Consider the following 26329-nt stretch of genomic DNA (forward strand, 5'->3'; position numbering starts at 1 on the left):
CTTTTTTTTTTTCTAAACAGAGTGGGTGATATTAAAGACTTCCAGATGTTATTTTGTTTATATCCCTCATCAAAAGAGAACATTCTGAGCAGGTTGGCCAGAGCAGGTAGTATTTCTCAAATACTGATAATTAGAAATTCTTCCTGACATATCCCAAAGTTCACTAAGCGCTCCCTGCTGGGTATGCGTGGTAATCTGAATCATTCTGCAGTCTGCCCAAGATCAGAATGATCCTAAGTGGAGCTGATGGTTTCATTTCAGTGCTGTTCTTATGCTTTTACAGTGAGATGAGCAGCCTACACACACCCTAGTTGCTTCGGATGGTGGATATTCAGGACTGTGCTTGGTACTGTAGTTATGAGGAAGGCAATGCAGATAGTGAAGTTAGTATGTGCCTAAAATTGTGTGCAAAGCAAGCTGTGATGAGAAATGCTTCATGAAGTTCAATTCATAACTTAAAAAAAAAATGCACATAAGGATCTTGTCTTGTTAGGAACAGACTTCATCATCTGCTTTATTCATGGCAATTTATTTTGATAGACTGAAGATGAAAAAAGTGTGAAAACAATAAGCATTGTTATTGCTCAGTAGTATTTTGGTCATTAACTAGAGAATGTTTTAAAATTTGAAGTGGTGGGAATACAGTTACCAAAAAAGCATTTTGTCACAGTGTGCAGGGACATTTAAAGCCAGCTGGTATTAACGTAGCAACTTTGTACAGTTTTACACAGTCTGCTTGTTGACTCTAATGCTCAGAGTACAGAATGTGTTTTTCTTTTAAGTGTAAACATCTATCTCACAACGTATACAAGGCAGCTGGTGACTTAGTGGTTTGATGAACAATTTTAAGGCTTGTCTGTGAATAGTCACAGAATCATTCAGATTGGAAGAGACCTCCAAGATCATTGAATTCAACCTATGATCCAACATCACCTTGTCAACTAGACCATGGCACTAGGTGCCACAACCAGCAGTTTCCTGAAGACCTTCAGGGATGGTGACTCCACCACCTCCCTGGGCAACCTTTTCTAGTCAATGTCTGGCAACCCCTCCTGTGAAGAAACTCTTCCTGATGTGCAACCCGAACCTCTCTTGGCACAGCTTGAAGCAATTTCCTCTTATCCTGTCACTGCTTCCCTAATGGAACAGGCTGACCTCCACCTGGAAGTTGTAGAGAGTTGTAGAGGCACCTCCTTTCAGGCAGTTGTAGAGAATGATAAGGCCCCACCTGAGCCTCCTTTCCTCCAGGCTGAACATCCCCAGCTGCCTCAGCTGCTCCTCATAGGACTTTAGGACTTGTACTCCAGACCCTTCACCACCACTGTTCTCTGGACATGCTTCAGCACCTCGATATTTTTCTTGTAGTGAGGGGCCCTGAACTGAACACAGGATATGAAGTGTGGCCTCACCTTTGAGGCCACCTCACCGCTGGCCTCACCAGTGCCTCACCAGTACAGGCAGATGAATCCTGCCCTGGCCCTGCTGGCCACACTCTTCCTGACACAGAGCAGCATCAATAATAACCTAGTAACAAGCAGAAAATGTGTTCTGTCACATGTTTGTTAAACACCTTCTACATAAATGCCATTTAAACTTTGTTGCTGTTGATAGAAAGTTTTGCTGAAACACAAGCTCCAACTTAAGCAATCAGGACTGCATTTGATATGACATTAAGAGTAAACACCCTTATGCAAAATAACATTCTAAAAATTATAAGTGAAGTAGGTAATCCCAAGAGGTATATTAAGAGAGCAACAAGGAAATATGTGTGCAGTGATTTCACTGGTGCAGTGAGATGTGTTATATAACTGCAAACAGCACTGCTTAGAACGTATGATAAAAATGTACATTGTGCTTTTGTATTGGTGTTTTACCCCCAGTTTTGCTTCATATGCTGGTAAATGTTGGCAGTTATACCTACAGGTTGATGCCTGTTACAGCACTGTCAGGAATGTTTTTCAGGTTGGGAGGGATGTCTTGAGATCTGAGCAAGGATTTTAAACTGAGGAGCGGGAAAGAAATGTGTATCCAGTGGTAGCAAGGACAAGTAACCTTGGCAGTGTTCAGGGATGCAGTTTGGATATGTAAGGACGGGATCAGGAAAGCTAAGGCACAGATGGATCTGGACTTGACAGGGGTTGTGAAAAATACTTCCTGAGAAAGGATTCAAGCTTTGAAGTATGGGGAAACAAGGTATGGCATGGGAAGAGTCGAGTTTCTTTCCTCCAGCGTGTTTGCTTCCAATTTGAGAACTTGCCTTCAGGCAACTTGGAAGTGCTCTGTTGAATACAGATTGGTAGCAGGGGTTGAGCAGATTGAACTAGAAAGTATTTTTTCATTAACAATTGTTTTTGCCTGAGTGGGTGTGATAGGTAGAGCTTGGGAATAGACTCAAGAAACTCACGCAGTTACAGATAATGCAGCTGAAATTTTTAGAGCTCCTTTGTTCATTTGTTAAAATGACCTTTTGGGTGAACTGGCAGTTTCTGTGAGTTACATACAGTATGTGTCATTTATCTGTTGCTTCACTGTATACCTTTCATGAATTAAGCAACAGTATCTGGCAGGCATGTTTAATTTTTATGATATGCTCTGTCATTCATTTAACAAACCTAGGCATTTAGCAAATGCAAATGAGATTAATATTGGGTTGACCCTCATTGAAGCTTATGGAACTTCTCATCTTGATTATGCTTTAGGTGTTAGGACTCTTAAATGTTCATTTTTAATTGTTTTACTTTACCTTGGGGGATAGGTATAGTAAATACTGCAAATGGAGACTTCTAATGTGCTGAGCCACTCTTTTTACTGACCACAAGGAAGAATGGAGACTTTTTCCAGTTTAAAGATACTTAATTTGTTTTATCTCCCTCCTGTTATTGGGATATTTCAAATTCTGCTGAATTTTTACTAGATGTAAATATCTAGATCAGTTTTCAGTTACAAAATCTTCTACATACAGTTTATGAAAGGTGTAAAAATAATGCAATGGAATATAATTGTAAAAATACATTTCCCCTAAGATTTCTCATTTTTAGTGGAAACTAAACCACTGTATATTTGAACTTAATGCTTTGCATTGTAGAACCTTCTTTGCTACACAGAACTATCTTTGGAATGAAGTAGCCTGGAATTTAAAGTTCCTTACATTTGCATAATATACAAAGATTCTGAACAAATTAATTAAATTGAAGACAGGTCTTTAAGAATGTATCTGTTACTTAACCTGTAGAGCTTTTATACAGATACTCAGTAAATGGGAAATTGGAAATAAACCTGCAAGGGAAAGGCAGACAGAAAATTCAAGGCTGTTTTATTGAGGAGCTATAGCAACGGCTCTGAAGTAAAGTTTAGACAAACTCCAACTTCCTCTTAGGTATCATTTATAGGAATTTAAATCTATCAAGTTCTATTGTAATTTTCAGCTCATGAGTGACAGCTAATGCAGACACAGATTTATGTATATTTCTATGATGAAACAACACTTTTTACAATTTATAGCTTTTGAGTGACTCTTCAAGTAATGATTTCATAAGTTATCACAGCAGACAAAGTGCAGCATTTATGAAAAATAAGAGTCTGTGAGACTTATTTTGGTGTTTTGCAGCTTATATAATCAGGTTATTTGCCTTTAGAATATATTTTTTAAATGCTTTTCTTCCACACAAGAATTTTTATCTGCTTAGATGAGATTTTCTAACAAATACAAAATTCTCTATCTTAAAAATCTTAAAAAGAGAAAATAATTCCTTTTCATATTATGGATTATTTGATTATTGCATCCAGCATAGATATCTAAATGAATTTTAGGTGTTAGGCTCCTGGTCTGAATCACTGTGTAGGAAAGGAGAGGTTCTTTTATATCTTTAAAAGGGTGTGAGTGGAACAAGCTTCCTGATTTAGCCTTCCACTTTATTCCGGGTAATGTTAGAGTAAGTCAGATGACTTAATATAGATTTAGTAAATTTTAGGTTTAGTGATTCTGCGTTTAAGCAGTTTGGCTCTTCTAAAAGTGGAGTATATCAGGAGCATAGTGTCAAACATGTCGACTACTTGACTTGCAGGTGTCCTTGGATTTTGAAAGTTATACTTCTGAACTCACACACCCTCTTTATGTCCAAGATCTATTGAAAATCATGAAGTTTTTCTGTGCATCTGTGTCTAATTCCGATATATTTTTGGATTCTGCCATCTGATGTAGCAGTGAACTTTACTATGTTAAGAGCTGTTCTCCCATTGCCTACTTTTGTAATACTGACTTTCTTGTGGATTATATCAATCTGGTTTTCTGATTTTAAAAAAAGCTTTTGTAGCTACATCTCTCTTTCATCCCTATAAGCACTCAGAACTGTTTATGTTATACAAAGGGATATTTTAAAACCACTCTATTTCAAACCATTTTCCGTATTTGTTAGATCAAATTATTACATGCAGTTTGTTAGGGATTATTTGTGAGTTGTATCAATGCAGTGTTAATCCTTTAATTGTCTTGTTTGTCTTCTCTCTTAAATACTATTGCAAACTATTCTGATTTGGGGCATACAATAAAAATTAAGAAAAGAATCCCTATGGATTAAAGGTGATCTGTATTCCAAAATTGACTTTATTCTTACTGAAAGTCAATTCATCTATTAATCTATAACACATTATATTATCTTTATTGGTAAGTCCTGCTGTCATTCAGTCGCTGTTAATGGATGTACCCCAGAAGTCTGTAGTTCAATTGCTGTCAGGTCCTTTCACATTAAGTAAAACATGAAAGAGTACCTCTAACCCATATACAAACCAGATTTCTCACATTTTTCAAGTTGCCTTTGGAATCTGATTCCTACTTTTACTTTTATTTATGAAATTGAATTCTATAGTTTGCTCATTTAAGCTTCACAGTAGTGTTCCACCTTCTGGTTTTCATTGTTTACTTTTCATGTGATGTCTGAAGCAACAGCTGAAAAGCAGAATTTGCCAAAGAGAGAAAAAAGTAGACACATAGTGGAAGCGGTGAACAAAATGTACTTTGGGTGAACACATTGTTCATGACGATTTCTCCTTCTAAGGGCTGGCATTTGAAGATGTAGTTGAAATTTTTTATTGTAGAAACAAAGAAATGCATTTTACATGTTTTATCAAGACTAATTTAAACTAAATCTGAGGTACGGATACTTGCCGATAATGCTTTGTCTTAAAACCAATAAGATCTAGAATCCTAGATTAAGTACACTGTGGATATATTTGTGAGCAATTCATATCAGACATAGTTACACCTTTCCAAGAAAGCTGCTGTTCTTGGGATGCCACCAGAACCTTGCAATGCACTGTCCAGGAGCCGTGCTCAGTTATTGCACCTGAGGTATGTGGTGTTTGTTATGTGTGATATCAGAAAGTACATATCTACCCACTGTAAGGCCGAGTGGGTTTGTTATTGCCAACAGCGTCTGCTGGGACTTGGTTCCGTCCAATGGAATAAATGAAACCACGTCTTGATCTGTTGATGTTGAGTCCTGAATGTGTCTCTCTGCATAAGGTGAGACTGGCAACCTGGGAAGTAGCTAACTGATCTCTTCTGGTGATTTGTGATGTTTTTTATGTTTTTGCAGTTCTTTCAAGACAAGGAACTGATTCCAAAATAAACTTTAGAAGATTCCACAAGTTACAAACCTTAAGTACAATTGCAAGTGACACAGCAGTTTGAATTACCTGACTTAAATACAGGGATTCATGGATGATCTTTTTTAATGAATGCGTGCAACTAAGCTTCTTGAATTTTAACTGTTTGGTCATGAATGAGCACTATTCTGTATATCTGAACTTTAAAAATCTTATTTTCAGATTCTAAGTTATCAAATCAGATCATATTAGTGCATGAACTGTAAACAGTGGGTGCAGGGAGAATTTCACAATCGTGCAATAGTTCTGCTTTGTAATGCTGCTTATGAGACTTTTCTAGTTCTTTTCAACTGAATTGTGTTTCTCTTTGCCTAACACTTTAAGAAATTGAAAAGTAACTGATAGCAATTGCAGTTATAAATAGCTTCAGTGTTCTTGATAAAATTAATGTCCTGGAGCTGGTGTGCAATGACATCATTCACAGATCTGTCAATTGCTTGTTTTCCTTATTTTGAAGTTTATTTTCCATTTTGTATCAGTAATATAATCCAGGCATTTCAGTCCAAAACAGTACTTCTTGGGTGGTAAAACTCAATAGGTATTTAGTCCCATGCATTGTAAATCTACTAGAGGCAAATTATAATTGTCTTGAAATACAATGCTTGTCATAACTTATTGCAGTTTATGTATTATCTATTGTGTAAATACAGTATTGGTTCCTTTAAGCACATACCAAAGTCAAAGCAGAATATAACATCACAGTGGCCAACACAAGGACCCAGAGAATTGTCTGGGGTCCTTGGCAGCTTTCTCAGCACATTATCAATTAACCCCAATAAAGGATTGCCTCTACTGAGTGATTTGGCTTTAGAGCTCCTGGTATTTACTGACTGCAGAATGTGAATTTGCCACATATTTAGATATTAGAAAATAAAATGGTTCATTGAAAGAGTGGTCAGGCATTCAAATAAGTTGCCCAGGGAGATGGTGGAGTCACTGTCTCTGGAAGTGTTCAAGAGGTGTCTGGATGTGGCACTTGGGGGATATGGCTTAGGGGTGATTTTGGTGGTGCTGGGTTGATGGTTGGACTTGCTGGTCTTGAAGGTCTCTTCCAACCTTGATGATTCTGTGATTTATTTACTTAATACTATGGTAGTTGCAGCAAAAAGGATTCATATACAATGTTTTTAAAATTTATTCCTCCCCTAAATGTATCCTAATAATATATATTGTATATTCATTAAGCTTTGAGGTTGGTAATAAAGAAATACACAAAAATTAAAATTGACACTTCAAATTTCCATCCTAGTATTAGAATTCTACAAAAATATAATTAAAAGGAAGAATAAGTCAGATAATTTACTCTCAATAAGAATAATACTCTTGGCATATATATGCATTGCAGCTATAAAAAGATTTCAGTAGTGAGTTTGGACTTAACGACTGTCTCTACAAAAGCGAGACCTGTGTCTTGAAAGTGTAGATTTTGGAAGTCATTGCTTGCATTGTCCAGGATATTGGTTAAGAGAGCAAATATTTGAAAAAAAAGTCAAAAATTTCGGAGAAGTGGAAGAGAGGCAGTTTTTTTCTACTGCATGTTTCTATTATATTGTCTAGTTTATAAACTGTAAAAATATGTGCTGCAGTAAATCACTGAGGCATGAACACAAGAATATTTTTTCAGGTGAAGATTAGACTAAATAATTCAGAAAATCATTTCTGCTAGTGTCTGATCTGGTTGTAGGAAAGAGTATGCAGAAACCAGGGGGAAATAATCAAAATGCAGTAACTTAGAAAGGATTTTTAAGTCCCATCTTTGGACTGGAACAAATCCACAGACAACCTCAATCACAAGACAGCCTGTGTTTTCCTAATGGACCTTGAAGGGAAGGTGCTGTTGTTAGATTTGTTTGACTGGGAGAATGGAATCTTATTTTGACCATATAAAAGGGTGTTAAGCAACAAAAGTTAATGCAAAAGTTCTTACCAGGTAAGCTTCAAGTAGGTAATGGAAAGATAATCTCAGTAGTTATTGTGAAGGGGACATTGTGACTGAGGACAACTGGGAGTGTCAAGAGAAGAGACTGTGGCACGTCTGTACTGCTGCAGACATAATTTTGCTGACTGAATAGGCAGCAGATTTATGGAAGCAAAACATGCAGGGTAAAAAAGCTGAGGCCAAGAGCAGGCACAAGGGAATACAGTTTGTTGAAGACAAAAGAGATATTGACTCAAGAGAGGATTTAGTGGAAATGGAGTCAGAGATTACTTCTTTTGTCCAGAGGAAACTTTTAAAGCATGTCCATGAAAAGCCAAACCACACATTTATCTGATTGATACAGGCTGAGGAGATGAACAATGTGAAATCAGTGCCCATGAAAAAAGATACATGCGCTTCTAAATGCAGCTGTGAACTTGGAAGCAAATACTGAAGCTGGGAGGAAAAAAATAAAAGTGAGTCAAAGTCAGAGAAAAAGTAAAAGTTGTGCTTTCTAGTTGAAACTAACACCTAAATTATTTGAACATCAGAACTGGTTTTTAATTCTGGATAAGGTTTAAACAGAGCTACATTCCTTTCCTTTTCTACCAAACAAATCTATGACATAATAGCTCTGCAGGCTCTCATAACTGAGTTCACATGGTGAGTGCTGGGATTCATATCTGTGCCATCCAGTGCTCCCACTTGACTAACTGACCTTTTCATGAGAATTATTTCCTTGGTAGCTGTGGATACCAAGACCAGAAATCCACAAAATTAAGCTACTGCATTTCCCTTAAACATGAATGTTGTTAATATTATACAGTTTCTATTTTAAAAAAAGTACTGACTTTTAAAAATCAATTTAAAATTCCTCAGCCAGTATTACCTCCAGGATCTGTAATGGTTAGATGCAGTCAAATTTTTTGCTATGAGAATGGAGACTACTTAGTGTTCTGTTTGCTTTCATTTTTGACTGTTATATTCAGAAAATAATCCAACAATTTTCTTAGACCTTCTAAATTATTCTTCACTTTGTTTTAAATATTGTTCACAGTTAGCATATTTTAAAATACTTTAAACATTTTATAAGTGAATTATACAAGTCTCATGATAACCATGGTTCTTGCATCACTTCTAAATATTGGCAACAGTAATTTAGATGAATATTCAGTTTTTATAGGGAAAGGTGAAAATCAAAACCATTTCACATGCAGACCAAAAGAGTCTAAAATACCACGTCTTCTACCTGACTATTTTGGAAAAATGGCAAGCCATTTTCTTATGAAAAATACTAATGCTTTCCATCAGTTTGAAAATAACACTGGTCACTTGTTCAGCCCATGGTTTTCAATTAGCTTTGGATGACCCAGATTTTAATGTGAGGATGGAGCAATGTGTTAAGCTCTTACATATCATGTTTAATCATGCCTTTGAAAACTTCCATAGGTGGTTTCTTAATCAAATGGCTGTTACAGAAGATACCAGGGAGAGCTAAACTTACCTGTGCAGCCAGTCACAGACATATGTTAAATTGCAAGTAGGCATAAGATGATTTTAGGATTTTTGAAAGGAAACTTTGGTAACAATTTAATTGAAAGTGTTAAAGGCTGTAAAACATAGTGTCTTGTGTTACGCGACTCAGGATAAAATACACCTGAAGAATAGGCTTAACACTGAATGCTAATCTCATAAAAACAGATGTGTTCATAGCTAACGAAATATTTATTATGCCTTATTTTTAATAAAAGATCTTAATTATAGAGTGAAATTGATCCATCTGTTAAAGCAGAACTCGCTTCTTTTTTATTATTTTTAATTCTATTTCTTTCTGTTTCTTTTTAAAGCTTTAAAATAGCCTTTCTTCTAAAAGCACTTTTTTTTTTTTAACAAGAGTTGTATCACTTCGATATATTTTCATTTTGAGTGCTTTTGTTTGTATATAGACAGGCTATTGTGTTACATGATTTGGGCTGATACTTGTTGGCAGAAAGAGAAGTCTGTCTTGGCAAACCCTGATTTTTATGTAAAAGAACATCTGTGAGCTCTATCTTTGTGGTGTAGCTGGACCCTCATAGCCTAAGAGAAAACTAGAATCTAAAAGCAAGCACATGTGTCCTCTTACAGCTATACGGATTATACATTTTGAGTTGAAGGGTAAGGATTTACTGGTGAACCCTGAGGAATGCTACTAACTGCTTTATCTGCTTGCCATGGTTTTACTGGAAGGCAAGTTATGTGCTCTTTTCTGCCTTCCTATCACTGGGCTTCACTCAAGGGGGTTTTTTAGAAATTGGCTATTTACCCTGCAGCTATGCCATGGTTTAATCAGTAGCCAGTGGCAGGGGAGATTCCTCCATTTGATTTAACAGTGGAGGGATGATCAGGTGGGGGTGAGACTCAGAACCACTATCACAGCAGGAACATCAAGGTTGGAAAAGACCTCCAAGATCATCAAGTCCAACTTTTGAAAGAATGCCACCGTGACCCCTAAATCATATTGCAAAGTGCCATGTCTAGTAATTTTTTTAAACACTTCCAGGGATGGTTACTCTACCACTAGGGTTGAGTTCCACTTGGGTACCCTGTTCCAATGCTTAACCATTGTTTCAGTGAAAAAAACCTTTCCTAATATCCAGCCTGAACCTCTCCTGATGCAGCTTGAGGCCATTTCCTCTTTGTCCTCTTGCTGGTTGTCTGGGAGGAGTCTGACCCCCACCTGGCTACAACCTCCTCTCAGGGAGTTGTAGAGAGCAAATGGCCTTACTTCAATCCACACTTCCATGGGATGATACGGAGTGTTGGGTGTTTGCCATTCCTCTTGGCGACTCAGTGAAAACAAAGCACTTTACCACAGTGGTTTTCTGGTGTGTTTTTATACTTTCCTGCTCTATCTGTTGGATTAGGTGCAGACTGTTCACTGCTGCTTTCTGAACCTCTATTCACACCAGATTTTTAGACTCATCTTTCCTTTGGGATTAATTATTCAAAATTCATATGCTCCCACCATTGCTTAGCTGAAAACTTTAAGAAGGACAGACGCTCTATTTTCACTGATTTTAGACTATGGACTAAAATCCATATGACAAAGAAATAAAGAATAGAGGAACTGAGAGTTTGGATCAACATTTTCAGAAATTATTATTATTATTTCCTTGTGCCTTCTGAGTAGGGATTTATTCAGTTTGTGTCCTAGAGTGCTGGTGATATAACTTGTTCAGTCTTAAGTGAGTAGGTAAACATTGTGTAGGCAAATTACCTGAAGGAAAACAATAGAATGCAAATGCACTTTCTCCATTCACAGCAGTTTTGAGTGTATTTGAGCCTACCTGTGCTTAGACGTCCTTTGCTCATGGAATTATTCATGCTTGCAAGAAATTTAAATTCCTTTTCTGCTTATTACATTCACTGTGGGGAAACTGCTTTGGAGTTGGAACAAGTTTGTGTTTTGTGCAAAAGAATGTTGAGAACAATCAGAATTACTGCAAAATTGATGTGTTAAAACCTATTATTGATGTGAGAGACAAAGGGAATAAATCTTATTACTAAATTCTGTTGTAACTTGTTTCACCCCTGCTGACTTCTCTCCTTATTCTCCAAGGAGAGATGTCACCTTGTGTCCTTGTAACCTTTTGTCTCATTTCTGGCTGCTTTTTTATCAGTCTATGTTGGTATTTTTCCTTGTTGTTGCCATTTTTTGTTTGAGTCTTTTTGGTTTAGTGTGAGTTCTTTTGTTAAATGTAAACTAGGTTGGCCTTACATGAAAGTCTTGAATCGCAAGGAATTTACATTTTTGCGTTCCAGTCGGGTGTACGGCCTCAGAAATAGACAGGAGAAGACATAGATGGACATAAACTATGCATTAACATCATAGAGATGCGGTCAGAGAAGTAGAATCTGAGCGATAAGATGAAAGCTGTAAGATAGACAATTAAGGTGTGATTCAAAGATATTTTCATATTTCAGTGTGCAACTTAAACATGAAGTTTTTATGATTTATTCTGCAATCAGTCCCTCCTTGCAGAATGATGAGATGATGCAACTTAAGAGCCACTTTGCATGCAACTAGCTAGATTTAATTAAGAGTATCAAATTAGGGAAATCTGTGATATCAAACGACTAACAATGTGCATCTGAACAGGCACTCCCTCTCACTGTGTCTCACTGCCCAAAACATTGACATTTGAGTCACTTTAAAGCTGCTTTTGAAATTTTGAGAGATCAGTTTAAAACCAATTACATATTTGATCTCCTGTAGCAAAATACAGAGCTGAAAGTTGAAATTCAGTCTCTGCAACTGCAAATAACAGGCTGTAATACTGTCATTACTTTGGTTTGTATTTCTGTAACCAAGACTGGAATGTGGCCTTTACCCCACTGAACTGATTTTATCATCCTAAAAGTTTGGAAGCCACAAGGCTGGATGTGAACAATAGCCCAGCACATGTCTATGCATACTTTGTCCCTCAGTATCTCTTGGATTTTGTTTACTTCTTTCCCCTAAGGAGAATTTTTTTTGTTTGTTTTTTAAAGGACCATATGGTTTTTCCTCTGAACCATCTCAAATAAATTATCTGTAATCAAAAGGAATGTTTCCAATCAATTAGTTACTGCAGCCATGTGCTTGTATTTCAGATTATTCACTGTCTGTAGGAGTTATATAACGAAGATTTTAATGATTGAATGTTGGCATGTGCCCATTTTAACAAATGGACATATGCCTCTTCTTATTTTGGAGATCTGGATGTCTATTATGCTTAATATTACATATAAAGTTAGCACTTATAGAAGGGAAGAAAAATGTGCTTTAGACTGTAAGAAAGGGGAAAAAGATGTGCTCATTTTCTCTGCACTGATTTTTAGTATCCCTCAGGAGATACAAATGCATCACTCATTCTTTCCAAAAACCTTACAATTTTATTAGTCACTACTTGAATGTTGTCCAGTCTTTTTATATAGCACTGATAGTCACAATCACAAATTGTGTGTCGCAAAGTCTATGAAACTGTTGCAGCACATTTGTATGCAAAGTTCTGTAACCTGTGATAGCTAAAGCATTTAATGTCTTGTACTACATACTATCAACTTAGATGTTTGTGAACTACTGTGTTCATTTTTTTCCTGAAAAGTGACACAACCAATCTATGTTGTCAATGTAATATGGTATAGGAAGGAAAACCTCTAATATTGAAATATACTGTGTTAAATACACCATAAATATGTACTTTTTGCTTGTGCTATAAGTTTATTGAAGAAGTGCTGTATTGTTTCCTCTATCCCCATTAGGAAGGTTTTGGAATTTTTTTGTAATTTTTTTTTTTCTTTTGTAATACAGTTGACCTCAGATCTCACTGAGTGGAAATGTCTTCTGTGCTTCTTTGAAGATTTTAAAAATTATTTATTTCACCTGCAGTATATGACACAGTTTATCTGTCAGACAGAGACTCTGACATAGATATAATCTCACCTCATCATTAGCAGTGGTTTATTTTTTTGTATTTTCAGGGTTGAGATGTGTATTTAAACTTTTAACTCGGTGTTTTTTCCTTTTCCCCCTTCTGATTTGCTCCCCTATCACTTCCATCTGTCTTCTCTACATACTCATTTTTGCCTTCCTTCTTATTGCCAGCTAGGGCTAAAACAACAATCAAGTGAAACAGAGCTTGAAAGTGCTGTACTTCTCTGTTTATGATAGGAGAAACGCAGCTAAGCTGTGCTGAGCTGCTTTTGCTCTGCTGCTAGCCCATCGTGTCAAGTGCAGTCATACGGATCCGTAGCTGCTCCATCTTTGCTTGCTGCCTGGAGAAGTGCAGTGGTCTGTAAATGGTTTGCATGATTGGGGTACTATGTTTTGCAGGAGGCCAGCACCTCTTAACCCATTTTTTCTCTGTGTACGTGTGGTGGGTCTGCTCTGTATTCCTGGCTAGCTGCAAAACTTAATGCTGCAGCCCATTGAAGTATTGACAGACTCTAACAGTGGAAGAGACAGCAGAGAACCCACCACACAAACACACTGAGGGGAATGCTGTTACAACTTCTTCACAAGGGGAAGTGCAGGAGCAGCACTGATCCCTTCTCTCTGGTGACCAGTGACAAGGCACTAAGGAAATGGCATGAAGCTGTGTCAGGGGTGATTTAGGTTGGATATCGGGAAAAAATTCTTCACCCAGAGGGTGGTTGAGCACTTGGAACAGGTTCCTCAGGGAAGTGATCATAGCACCAAGCCTGGCAGAGTTCAAGAAATATTTCGAAAACTTTCTCAGGCCCATGGAATGATTTTTGGGGCTGTTCTGTGCAGGCCCAGGAGTTGGGCCTTCGATGACCCTTGTGGGTCCCTTTCAACTGAGTATATTCTGTGGATTTGTGATTCTATATGCTGCTGCTATGTGGAAGGCTTAAATCCCACTTCCACTTGAATTTGTTAGTGCTATCAGATTGATCCACAGCTTTCTGAAAATGGAGGAATGACTTGCTACAGCTTCAGTCAAATTCAGACAAATCTTAGATTTTCAGCAGGTCACAGAATGCAGGTTTGTCAGAGCAGAAAGCAAGGTTCCTGTGCCTCTGGAGCATTTCAGGTTTCCCATACTGATGACAAGAATAACTTTTTCCTTCCCATTAAAAACCCTGATGGTTTTTTTTGCAAGATTACCACAGTAACCTCATAGAGCTCATAGGTAGCACAGTTACATATATTAACATGAATACATTTCATACTATAGAATTATTTGGTAACATACTGTTTCAAGAGACCACCTCTAAGAAAACTCAAACATATAATACAGTTTTGCAGGCAACCACATCTGTTAGATGGCCTATTTCTGCCAGTACTTTTGTACCAGTCCCATACAGGTGGCAGAGCTGACTGCTAGCTCAAGCATTAGGTAGCTTTTGGAGCAACTTAGAGGGCACGATGATTCACAGGCATTGTGCTGTCACTGCTGGCACACTCACTCTTGCAAAGAGCTTTAATCAGATAGTGGCTAAGTGCTGAATGAACACTCTTGCCTGAGCTGCAGTGATTGAATGTACTGAAAGTGTTCTTCATAACAAACTCTTCTGAGAATTTTTTTGGTCCAGGAATTTTTGTTGATCATTTGGCATGATCACACAAACAGTATTTTTTACAGGAGAAAAAAAAAAGATTTGGAGAACTGAAGGAGGGAACTGAGCCCTGGTCACCTACATACTGTAGAACATGTAGATTATGGAGCTGTTTTAAACCTGTTGATCTAGGGTGAATCTGTCTACTCTTATCATACTAGAGAAAGGAATCCTATTTGAGTTTTTGTTTGTTTGTTTGTTTGTTTGTTTGTGCTGTTTTGTTGGACTTTTTATAACAAAAGAGTGATGTTTACCTTTGGGTTTCACTCTGAATCTTACATGAAAAGATAAAAGCAAATCCCTAGAGACTCAATCCTCACAGATTCCAGAAGATTTAAAATATTTGTTTGTTCTCAGTAGATGCTCACAGTCATTTTAAATGTTGATGGCTCCCCATTTTCTTTGTATAAACTATAAGAAGCATTGGTGATCAAAAGTACGAGAGAGAGTTACCATTCAGTTTCATGTATTTACACACAATTTATCCAGGTTTGGCTTGATTAGCACGAATGTATGACCATTCAACTGCAGGGAATTAACTCAGATCTATCAGAATTCACTAATTAAGTGGTCTCCTAAACTACATTAGCACAGTGACAGGTTGATTCTTCCAGTGCCATATCAGGTTTTTTTTCAATCCTCATTGCATACTCAGTATCTAGATTCCAAAATTATTTATATTTTGAGGAGTATCCACTAATGAAAAATTGATTGCATTTTCTTAGTTTAGAAAGGAAGGTTGTGTGTACAGAGGTTCAATTATGAACCTGCTCGAGTAATTTTGAACCCAGCTACGTATCTGAACTCAAGTGCTAGCTTAATTACTTGTGTATTACTTGAAAGAAAACCTAAAAATATTCAGAGAAATACTTCTCTTATCTTTTAGAATGATCTACATAGCTATCTTCTTATTGAGGTAAATTGTTGCGTTGATATCATGTACGAGATGACATTTATCAATAGATCCTTTGGCACATGGATTAAATATGTGATGGGGAAGCATTTCAAGAAGAAAGAAGACCTCAGATTAATTTGTGCTATTGCAGAAGTGGAGGTTGCTTTAATGCGTAGATGCATGCCAGTACATATCTTGAGGGGGAAAAATGCTTCTTTATGAATCTACTGATGAATTCCTCATGGTATGATTAAACAACAAATCATGTTAGATCATTGATTTCTGGTAGTGGAAGAACCTCAGTCCCTCTTCAGAACAACTGTTTCAATTAAAAGTAATAATTGAAGAAGAAAATTTCAAGTATTGAGGTTTTTGAGGCTAGATTCTCCCCTCAGTTTCTCTGAGAGCAAATGAAACACTCAGTATGTGATGTCAGGCGAGTTTTGGAGAGACCTGGTATAGCCTTAGTATAAATTGCAGCATTCCATAAGGTTTTATATTAGCAGCGGCTCCTCTTGTACTGCCAACATAGTCTTTTGCAAGATGCCTTCCAGAATAGAGACGGTTTCAGCACTTTTCCCTTCTGCCCATGTCTCCTGGTGTACCTGGTGTGCACCCATATCCACACTGTGAAAAGGAACAGTGGGCCATGAGTTCCTTCTGTTGGCTCCAGCCTTTTTCCCATAGGTGGCAAGAGTGTGCAGTACAGCACAGTCATTGTCTTCTAGTGTGCTTCATCCCTCTCTCCTTCTCTGTTTTAGTGGGAAAGGTGTCTACAGAGTAGTTAATTGTTATTTTTTTAATGACTGTGCTTATGTGGTAGCAACATGGAATTTGTGCCTCAGTCTGGGGGACGCTATTTGATTGTGGTTCTGAGTATTCTTGATGCATCTGGTAAGGACAGAAAGGCTCAAGTGTCACTTACCAATGGTGCATAGGCTGGATCCATACTGGTAAGTAAAACAGGCTGGGGATGATTCTCTTGTCCTAGGGCTAAAAGGCACAGCATGCCTCATCTCCATATGGCTACATTCTTGCTTCCCAAAAGAGGGTGGCCTCATTCAGCCTGTCCTTTGGGAGCATTCCTTGGCCTGTGCTGTCCCCTGAACCATGCCCAGCCATTGTCTGGAAACATGTTAGCTGTCAGGAGCCAAAACTGTGCCAGGGAGCAGAATTACAATGGAACAGCAAGGGCAGGAGCATGCAGGCATGCCAGCACATGCTCCGGCCCTCTTTTTCTTCCTGACACAAATATGACTGTGTTAATACTGATACTGCCTAAGTTTAAAAATGTCTTTAAATCCTGTTTTCAGGCTTTTTGTGAGCCATATAATCAGGACTATACAATTCTATTAATTTTTTAAAAAAAACTTTATTTAATGGAATGTCAAATAATATTACAGCAGGACAGAGTGCAAATAGTGGAACACAACAGTTTTGTTTTTTAGGCAGTACAAGACAGGTAATACCTGCAGAGGATTTCTTTTTTTTGAGCTGAAAAGGGTAGGTGTGTTTCTCAGACTATTCTTAAACTGAACTAGTACATATGTAAATTGAAATGCATATATGTGAAGTTCCAGTTGGGAAAAAAAAATCCTAAACAGATTGAAGCAAGGAAATTATTCGTAAGGGAAACGTCAGTAAATATTCAGATGTCCTCACAGTTTCTTAAATAACTGCACATTTGTAAAATATCACATTACATATTCCAAACACAACTTTAACTCTGTCCCTGTAGCCATTCCCAGTCTTAGTCTGCAGACCAGAGAACCCCTACAGTCAGAGATTCTACATCAAATGAATTCCGAGTATGAGTTACAGCCATCACACAATATGGTTACAGTGGAATATTTTTACTATTTAATAACAGACAAAGTAGATATTTTATTTTGGAATCAGAGTGCTGTTATGTGGATTTATGGTTTATAACATTGGCAGTGTTTCTGAATACTTTCTTTTCCAAAGTACATAAATATAAAGTGGTAAAAGTTTCAGTTTTAGCTTATAAGTGTAGTTAATAATCTGTTCAAACAATAAAAAAAATTCTGTTTATTAATGGCCAAGAAATGTTTGGGGGGGTTATTTTTTTCTTTTAACAGGAGAATCATTTAAATTAACTGGATGAAATGAATAGACAGTGTCACAATGATTTGGGGGGAGTTCATGGCACACCAACTGATCATGCGGAACTTCAGTTATTAATCCATTAAAGTCATTACTGTCTCCAAGCCTTCTTTAAAGGTCACAGTCTTTTTTAAGGATTTCGTTAATGAGGAGAAGAGCTATCCCTGTTTGATCAGTCCAGTGTGTGCAGGGCTGAGCTCTCACTGCCTGGCGTGCTGAAGGGTGTTCTGTGCTTGGAATTTGCAGTGCTGAGCAGTGGGTGGGCAGTAACGTGTGAGAGCTCTTGTGGCTGCTTGAGGATTTGTATTGATCCTCCTGTTCTGACATCCTGGGTTTTATCGTGGTTACAATATAGGCAAACACGTCAGGCAATTAAACAAGTGAAGACATGGTTCTGCTTGATTATTTGACTTCCTGCAACTAATAATGAGATTTTTGAAAGATTTAGTGCTATGCCATTGAATATAAAAGAAGTTTGGAGGCCTGTATGTGCAATGGAGTTAGGTGTGGTAGATTAAGGTTGTCCTGGCATCTTTATTGAAGCTTCCCTGTAGGCACTATCAGCTGTAATCAGCACTGTTGCCAGAAATAACATTGCAGTGTCAAAACCATGGGTGTTTTAAGGGTATAGTCAGGGGACTTGAAGTGTTTGCTTGTTTGTTTAACTTTAAATTAATAAAGACCCACAGGATTTTTTTTCCTTTCCTGGGTTGTTGTTGAATCCTGTAATTTTATTTTTTTCTAATACTCTTTAGGAAAACTTCTGGTGTTCAAATTACATTGAAAATATCTACTTACAGGCAGAGTAATGGCCTAAAATAAAGTCCTAGCAGGATTTGGAAGAGAGAAAGACTACCTACTATACAATTTAGCTGTTGCATTAGTCATTGTTATGCCTACACTTTGGAAAATGTGTACCTTTCAGTTGCTTTTTTTTTTTTTTCTCTGTGTTTGGTTTTTGTTTGTTGTTTTGTGGTGGGGTTTTTTGTTTGTTTTGGGGTTTTTGGGGTTTTTTTCGGGGGGGCGGGGACAGGGAGGAGAGGAGGGGGGGATGGTTGTGATAATGACTAGAAATTATCAACAAAAGTTTTAAATTATGCCCAGGCAGCGACCATCAGATACTACAATAATGATTCCTATCATAAGAGTGAGCCTTGATTCTCAGAAAGATACAGGATAGACAAATTGAAATTCCTGGAGGAGTCCAGTTTATCATGTTATTTACTACCTCCTTCCAGTAATACCGTGGCTGTGAGAGTGAAGCAAGTTAAAGTCAGCACATACTTGACCTCTGTGGCACTGATTTCTCCTGCACTCAGAGGCTGGCTCCTGGGCCCAGGTGCTGGACACTCTTCAGTGAATGTTTGACCCTGAGATCAGAATGGGATAATGTTACTGGGAAAGACCATCAGCACAAATCTAAAATTAGTAACCCCTATGATAAATACTTTAAAGAACTGTCTTATTGAAATCCTCAGTATATACTTCACGAGGTAGTTAAACCGTCAACTGGAACTTTACTTAGAATAAGAATATATTTTCTATTACAGCAGTTATCCTAAATGAAATGATATATATTCCCTTGAAGGAAAACACTTCTGGTTATTTCCAAAAAACAGACTTACAGTGACCAATCCTACACAGGGGCCAGTAGGTTTCCTGAAGAGATATAATGATAGTATTAATAATCAGATTATTAGAAGTGAAGTAACTGTAAAGCTTGCAGTTCTAATTTATGCCGCTTGCTTACTGTGTTTCTATTTTTGACCCAATTTCATTTCAGCAGTCAGTTTCAGTGGTTTTTAGACCAGTTGTGCATCCAGGTTTCTGTACACATTACTCTGCCACATTGCCTGCCTTATAAATATTGCTCATAATTCTTTGCATGTCTTTCCTTCAGAACATAGAAATTACCATTAAAGCCTTAGGTTTAGCTTTAGAAAAGGCTTTTTTCAGTCTAAAGGAATGTTATGGTGTCACTTTCAATCTCTCCTGTGAAAAGTTAAATTTCTTTCTCTTGCTTCCTTTTATGTTCAGAAAGTTGAATAATTTATTACTGCAAAGGAATGTGTACCGAATCCAGTAACCAACAGAGGATGTGGAAAGATTTATTGGGAGAAACATTAAGAGCATTCCTGGCCAGGTGTATTTTATTCCTTTCTGTGAAATGGAAAAAAAAGATACCATACACCTCCAGCCAACTTCAGATATGGCTGGAAGCCCATTTGGAAGAGAGTGCCTGTGATTGTGAAGTGCTTCTTGAGATAATCTGAACAAAAAGTGATGAAGGGCACAAGGAGATTTGGCATTGCTGAACAGCAAGAACTGTGTTGCTCGATTTTGAAAGAAACTACAGTGTTTGCCATCTGAGTGGGTGTGTGCGCGACTTCCGCTCTCCTTGTACTTTATCCAGCAGTTTATACCCATGGGAAATGAGGGAGTAAACACCCTGCTGAACCAGAGCAGTGAATTCCGAGTTTGCCTTTGCACCCTTGGTCCATGACAGAAGGTTCTGAAGGAGCAGGACCTCAGTAGACTTCTGCACTCCTTGCTTAACTCAGAAGGTGTAAGGTTTTGCAAGGTTACAAATTGTAATTTACTTATTTGATTATATTTAGGACAAAATTCTAGGCAAATAGAAAATAATTTTTTCAGGAATGATAAAAAAATTGGTTATACACTAGCTATTTCTAATTCAATCCAGTTACCTCTCTGGCATGTTAGATTTCATTTACATAAGTAATGAAGTTAATAAGAGCATTATCATAGAATCATAGAACAGTTTGGTTTGGAAGGGTCCTTTAAAGGTTAGTTGCCTACTCCAACCCCCTGCAGTAAACAGGAACATCTTCAACTAGACCTGGTTGCTCAGAGCCCTGTCCTACCTGACCTTGAATGTTTCAAGGGATGGGCATCCATCACCTCTCTGGGCAACCTGTCCTATTGTTACCTGCCCATCATAAATACTTTCTTCCCTCTATCTAGTCTGAACTGACTCTATTTTAGTTTAAACCATACCCCTTGTGCTGTCACTACAGACCATACTAAAAGGTCTGACCCCATCTTTCTTGTAGGCCCTCTTTACATGCTGAAAGGCTGCAGTAAGGTCACCCCAGGGCCTTCCCTTCTCCAAGCAGAACAACCCCAACCCTTTTAGCCCTTCTTCATAGGAGAGGTGCTCCAGCCCTCTCATCATTTTTTGTGACTCTCCTCTGGACCTTTTTCCACACTGAGAATGTTCCAGGTACACCTTTTCCTTTTCAGTTTTTCCTTCAACTGCAACTTCTTAGTCTCCGCCTCCCTCTGTGCTAGCTGAATTGGCAGATCCCTTCAACAGTTGCCTTATTTATTAAAAAGCAAGTTTTGATATTGTGTTTTTGTATAAGTTGTGGAAACAGTTTCTTCTTTGTCCATTAGTCCAAATTTCTTATGTGTTCTCTACAAATTCTTTGTGCAGCATCTTAGAAAAAGAAGTGAAAAGATTTGGAATCAAACTGCTCCATCCTCCTACTCCAGGCAGAATCTCTATCTGTATCACATTTTACATGGATCTGAGTCTCATGTTATAGGACCCACATGATGAGTTTCTTTGATCTGTCCAATAATATTTTCCATTGTATACTAATCCTTTCCTATTGTTTCCATCATGGAATAAATAGACAGATGAAACATACTGTTTTATCCATCATGGCTATGGAGAACAGCTCATGATTTCTCTTTGTATATTCTCCCTACTCCAGAGTTTTGTAGACCTTTCTTTTTCACTGTTGCTTCACAGAAATTGTTCTCTCCTATTTCTCACTCCAAGGGTGTTTCCATTCCTGACTACACCTATTGTTATTTTCCCAGTGCACAGATGGAAATCTTACTGGTAGCAAGGCGCCAACCTTTTGTAATCCACACAATTAAGAAAACTTGGTATAGACAAAAGAATCTTTCAAATGTGAGCTGGAGTACTCAATTAGAAGCACAGAATCAATGTCTCATTTTATTGCTATTTACTGTGTTTGTTTCTATACTTGCCTGTCAAAACCAGACTACTTTTTGAAGTTATTTGGTACAGAAATCAGCCTACACCATTGCAATCCCAGTGCTTAAATGCCTTTGTCAATTCAAGTAGTTGGTAGACTACAGGTGGGATTCAATTGGTGTTTAAAGTTGCAGGTTTTTACTATGGTAGTCAATTAAATCCTGTATTTTGTTCCATGTTTTCAACCCCAAAAGTTTTACTGCCTTTTAGATTTTAAAATTCAGTTAGGAAGCCAGTGACAGAATCAAGTTTTTTGGTGGTCTCTGAGTAGATAGAATTCTAGCAGTTTGGCATCAAGGAGATTGGAGAAAATTGTTATTTGAAATTATGCTTGCTTAAAAGTTTTAGAAGTTCTTATTCTAATAAAGAGCTTTGCTTCTTCAGCAATCAGAATTTGGCATAATTGAAATTATATTTTAAATATTTACTTTGTCCACTTTTGTAAATATATTGTTTTTCCTACTCCCTCTTTTTTTCCTTTTCTTTTTGTTCCAGGACCCTTTGCTGCTTCAGGAGACAGTAAGTTCTGCTGCTGCCCTTATCATGGCATTAATAAAGGACAGAAACCCGGAGCTGATTGGCCAGCTGTTGGTAGCATAAGACCATAAATCATGTGTAGCTTTTGGAAATGTTAGTTTTTCATCATCTGTTCACCAAAGATCTTAAACCATTTTATTCTTTGTTGAAAACTCTGGATTTATGCCATTTGTTATTAAGATCCTTTAACAGCATATTTTTGATATTTAAAATACAAGTCTAATATTATGCATAAAGTATATAAGGAAATACAAATAATTCTGAGATACACTGGATATATACTGTGAGGAATGATACTGAAATGTTTTTTAAGGTACTGATCATTTTAAAAGGTGCACAGAGGACACCAAAGCATTCATGCAGAAATGTCTTTAACTGTGTGTGTGTTGTACCCTAAAACATGACTTAAGTTTTATTCCAGATAAATGAATCCTAAAGCACAGCTCATCTACTTTATGCGAAATAATGTAAAAATTGCTGCTGTAATACCTATTAGTGAATGTAGAGTTCCTTACAGATTGTAGCTTTCCTGACATCAAGAGAAATGCATACTGCAGGATGTGTTGGAAAGGTCAGGTGCCTGTTCTCTGTGGAATGAAGGTAACCTCAAATCAAAGAAAGGAAATGCATGGGTACAGCAAGGTGCTAACTCCCCGTTTTCCAGATGCAGTATGATATGGCTGTAGCCTCCTTGGTGCTATACTTCTTCCAGGTGAATGATGATTCAGAGCTTCTGTAGCTCCACTGAAATAGGAAGAATCTGTTCATTCATGTAAAAGAATTCAATTCTCATCTCTTGCTGGTTAGCAGATGTATGTAGTTAATAGCAGTAAGGAGAGCAAGCATTATGAATTCAAAGATACTCTGCATTGATAGTCAAGTGTGGACCATCGGGACAGGAAGATGAAATGGTGAACGTTTATTATGTGGAGTATCTCCAGGTATCACAACCACTAAGCGCAATACAAGCAGCGTCTCTGAAAACATATGTCTTTCTCTATGCATCAGAACCAGGAATTTTATCTCCCCTGCAGTTTGTGAAGGGGCTAGGTTAGTGTCTTACATACTTGATATGGCTGGAATAAGGTCTTGGAGAAGTATCCCCACCCAAAGTATCCAGTGAGTCTCTGATTTAGTCTGTCACTGTCAGTTCAGCAAGTTTCCCTCTAAAAACAGCATCCCTCCCCTTACTCCCACCATGTTGCACTGCCTCTGATGCTCAGACAAAACTTAGGATAACAAGTTCCCTGCTTGGTCCCTTTCCTCTTTCCCTTCACATGACTATTTATATCTCTGGTTTAAATTCCTTTTAGAAGCTGATCTTGGTCCCAAACTTCCTTCATTGCACAATAAAATAAGGAGCTGTTAGCTGACAGTTCTATATCCAAAGCAAACATTTTCTTCCACACAAGTCATGCAAAGATAATTAACTTGTGCATCATCTGCTTTCTTCTTAGTTTTTTCTTCTCTCTACTTTGATTAATAATTTGTCCTTTTCTGACATTGTACAGCATAAGCATTCATATTAGCTCTGTGTAGGGATATACAATAGGCATATTTTATTCATACATATATTCATGTCTGTTTGTATGCAGAGCATACAAATAACTGAAGAACTAAAGAATTTATTACTGGTATTCATAATTAAACAGTTCAGCTCTCACAAATAAGTTTTCTGAATGTGCTTGTACATTAATAAATTTGATGAAGGAATTTGTCCCACAGGCTTTTAAAAGACATGATGAAAGATGTCTCTTTGACTGTATTTTGTTATTCTTGTTTGCTTGAAGACTAAAATGCAATCTGTGATGTGTTTTCCCCAAGTAAAAAGGTGAATTTAGAAAATCCTTCATGTTTTCTATCCACTCTAATTTATACATTGTGATACTGCATTAACATTGGTTTGTGTGTGACATCATTTGCTTAAACAGAGGTTTTATTTTTTAGGGTTGTTTTACTTACCTCATTATCCTAAGAGAATTTCAATCCAATTAAAAATGATACCGCAATGAACTGCTGTAATAAAAAATATATATTATAGTTGTTTATGGATTTATTTTAAAAAGAGAACAGACAATGCACAAGAAAAAGTAAGTTTTGGGTCATCCAGTATACTTAGTGCTAATCCTAAATGGAAGATAATAAGCTTTATTAATGTACTGTTAATCATTGCATTATGGCGTTTTAATCTTTAGCAATCTTTTAAAATAATCTACAAACACTGAAAAGTCCATTTTGCTGGAAGCAAATACACCAACAACAGAACTACTAAAACAGATCACAAAATACTAAAACTGCAGTAAAAAAAAAGAAACTAGACTGTGATTAATGCTATTGTGTATCCAAACCAAATTTAAATGGTTTTTGGGTGATTGTTAGTACTTACAATGGGAATAAAGATATAAAATGAAATTAAGAAACTGTCTGATTGTTTTTTGTCTGTGCATAGCTTCTCACAAATAGCAGTATACATGAGAAACTTGGCAGCCTTTTGTACACACATGCTGTTTTGAATTTAACTAGTGAATCAGTCGCCACCCATATTGCTTTGAACATTTGGACAGAGATAACAGAAAGTAAATAGAAGCTCAGACTCTGCCAGCCTTGCTTACCTTACTCCTCAAGCACTCTAATTAGTATTCCTTGGGTAGTGTTCATCAGAAAAGAGAATGCAGAATATGGCCCTAGAAATGCTTTTCAAAACTGCAAAGTTGAATGAATTAGATGTGTATACTGAAACTAATGCACTTCATGCAAAATCTGAAAATTGTATTACTTTTTTCTTCAGTCAGGTAGAAGATTTTCTATTTAGTCTTTTTTCTTTTCTTTAGTTTTTCAGACAACCTAGCTTGAAAAAAAAAAAGGCTTGATATTCCTCTGAAGAAGAAAGAAATGAAAAACATAAAAGATAGTGGCATTATAAACAAAAAACTCCAACACCCCAAAACTATGCCAAAAAACGAAGAGAAAGAAAGTGAGATGTTACCTATTGTAATCAGTGGCATAATGGAGTCAACTTTGGTTGAGCTTATCTTACTAATTAATGTAGGCTGCAGAACAAAAAATTACTGGATGCCATGGAGCCTTTGGTGTATTCAAATTTGTGTTTGTATGTGACGCCAAAGTCTCATCATCTCCACAGTGCTGTTCTAGGTGCCATCCAGAGAGAAGTTTCCAAAGGCATAAAGTTTCCAATTAATGTTTTGCAATTTATGAAGATACAGCAGCTTTTCCTGTCTGTAGGTCATTTCACCAGAGAACGGTCATACTTGAGTTGCTCTGTTCTCCCTGTCTCGGACACTTACCATTTCTCACTGCTTTTTGTTTTGCCTTTATTTCTGAAGAGGAGCACATTTACTTTGAGACATACAAAGGGCTTTTTTTATTTCGTATCTCCTTCCTCTTCATCCATAACTTTGATTTGAAAAATTCTGGTTCATCTTATCAAGCATCCACTGATTTACAGACAATCTCTTCATTGCTGTTGAGGAAGGTTTGGGGGTTCAGGAATAGGCTTGTGTTAACAGTGTTCCTGTAGGCCAGAGTTTGGGATAAATTATTCCTGCCCAACTCAATCAGTCTATTCTTTTGCACCTGATTTTGAAAAATTTGTAAAGGCACGCAGTTCCCTGTGACTAATGACTAATGACTAATTCCCTGCCTACGGTGAGATACCAAAGGCAAAGTGTGAAAATGGATTCAAATCTTTGTGCCCCAATGCCTGCACTTTCAACTTCAGATGTGATTTTTTATGACATCTGTCTCCCTCAGCCCATTTCCCAGCCCAGCTGTGTACCAGAATTCAGTTTTTCTTGTGCTTCTGGCAAGCACCAAAGGAAAAGAAGCAGTCACTGACACCGCATTTTTTTCCCAGTGTAGGTTGATTTTGATTGACAGGGCTGTAAAGCACTTGTTAAATATACATTTTCCTTCATTATTTCTTCCAGGAATACTCAATTACTTTAGCGATCTAAAAAACACAACTTCAGCACCTGTGCTGAGGAAACAGTCCCAGCCGTGAAAATACTTTTCATGATAGAATGAAGTCACTCCTCTT

The 26329-nt window shown here is 37.3% G+C and overlaps 1 protein-coding gene across 2 annotated transcripts in view; it reads left to right on the plus strand.

Moving 5' to 3' along the window:
* CRPPA (CDP-L-ribitol pyrophosphorylase A) overlaps positions 1-24665 on the plus strand; it is a 111313-nt gene extending 86648 nt beyond the window's left edge. For both annotated transcript variants that reach the window (XM_066196433.1, XM_066196451.1), the window contains one exon: positions 22231-24665. In XM_066196433.1, the coding sequence (XP_066052530.1) occupies positions 22231-22335 (105 nt within the window). In that variant the 3' untranslated portion in view covers positions 22336-24665. The remainder of the gene's footprint in view (positions 1-22230) is intronic.
* Positions 24666-26329: the final 1664 nt, after the last annotated feature.

The sequence above is a fragment of the Chamaea fasciata genome, unplaced genomic scaffold (assembly GCF_029207755.1).
Source record: "Chamaea fasciata isolate MVZ Bird 193981 ecotype frontalis unplaced genomic scaffold, bChaFas1.0.hap1 SCAF_1, whole genome shotgun sequence".
Taxonomy (NCBI): Eukaryota; Metazoa; Chordata; class Aves; order Passeriformes; family Sylviidae; genus Chamaea; species Chamaea fasciata.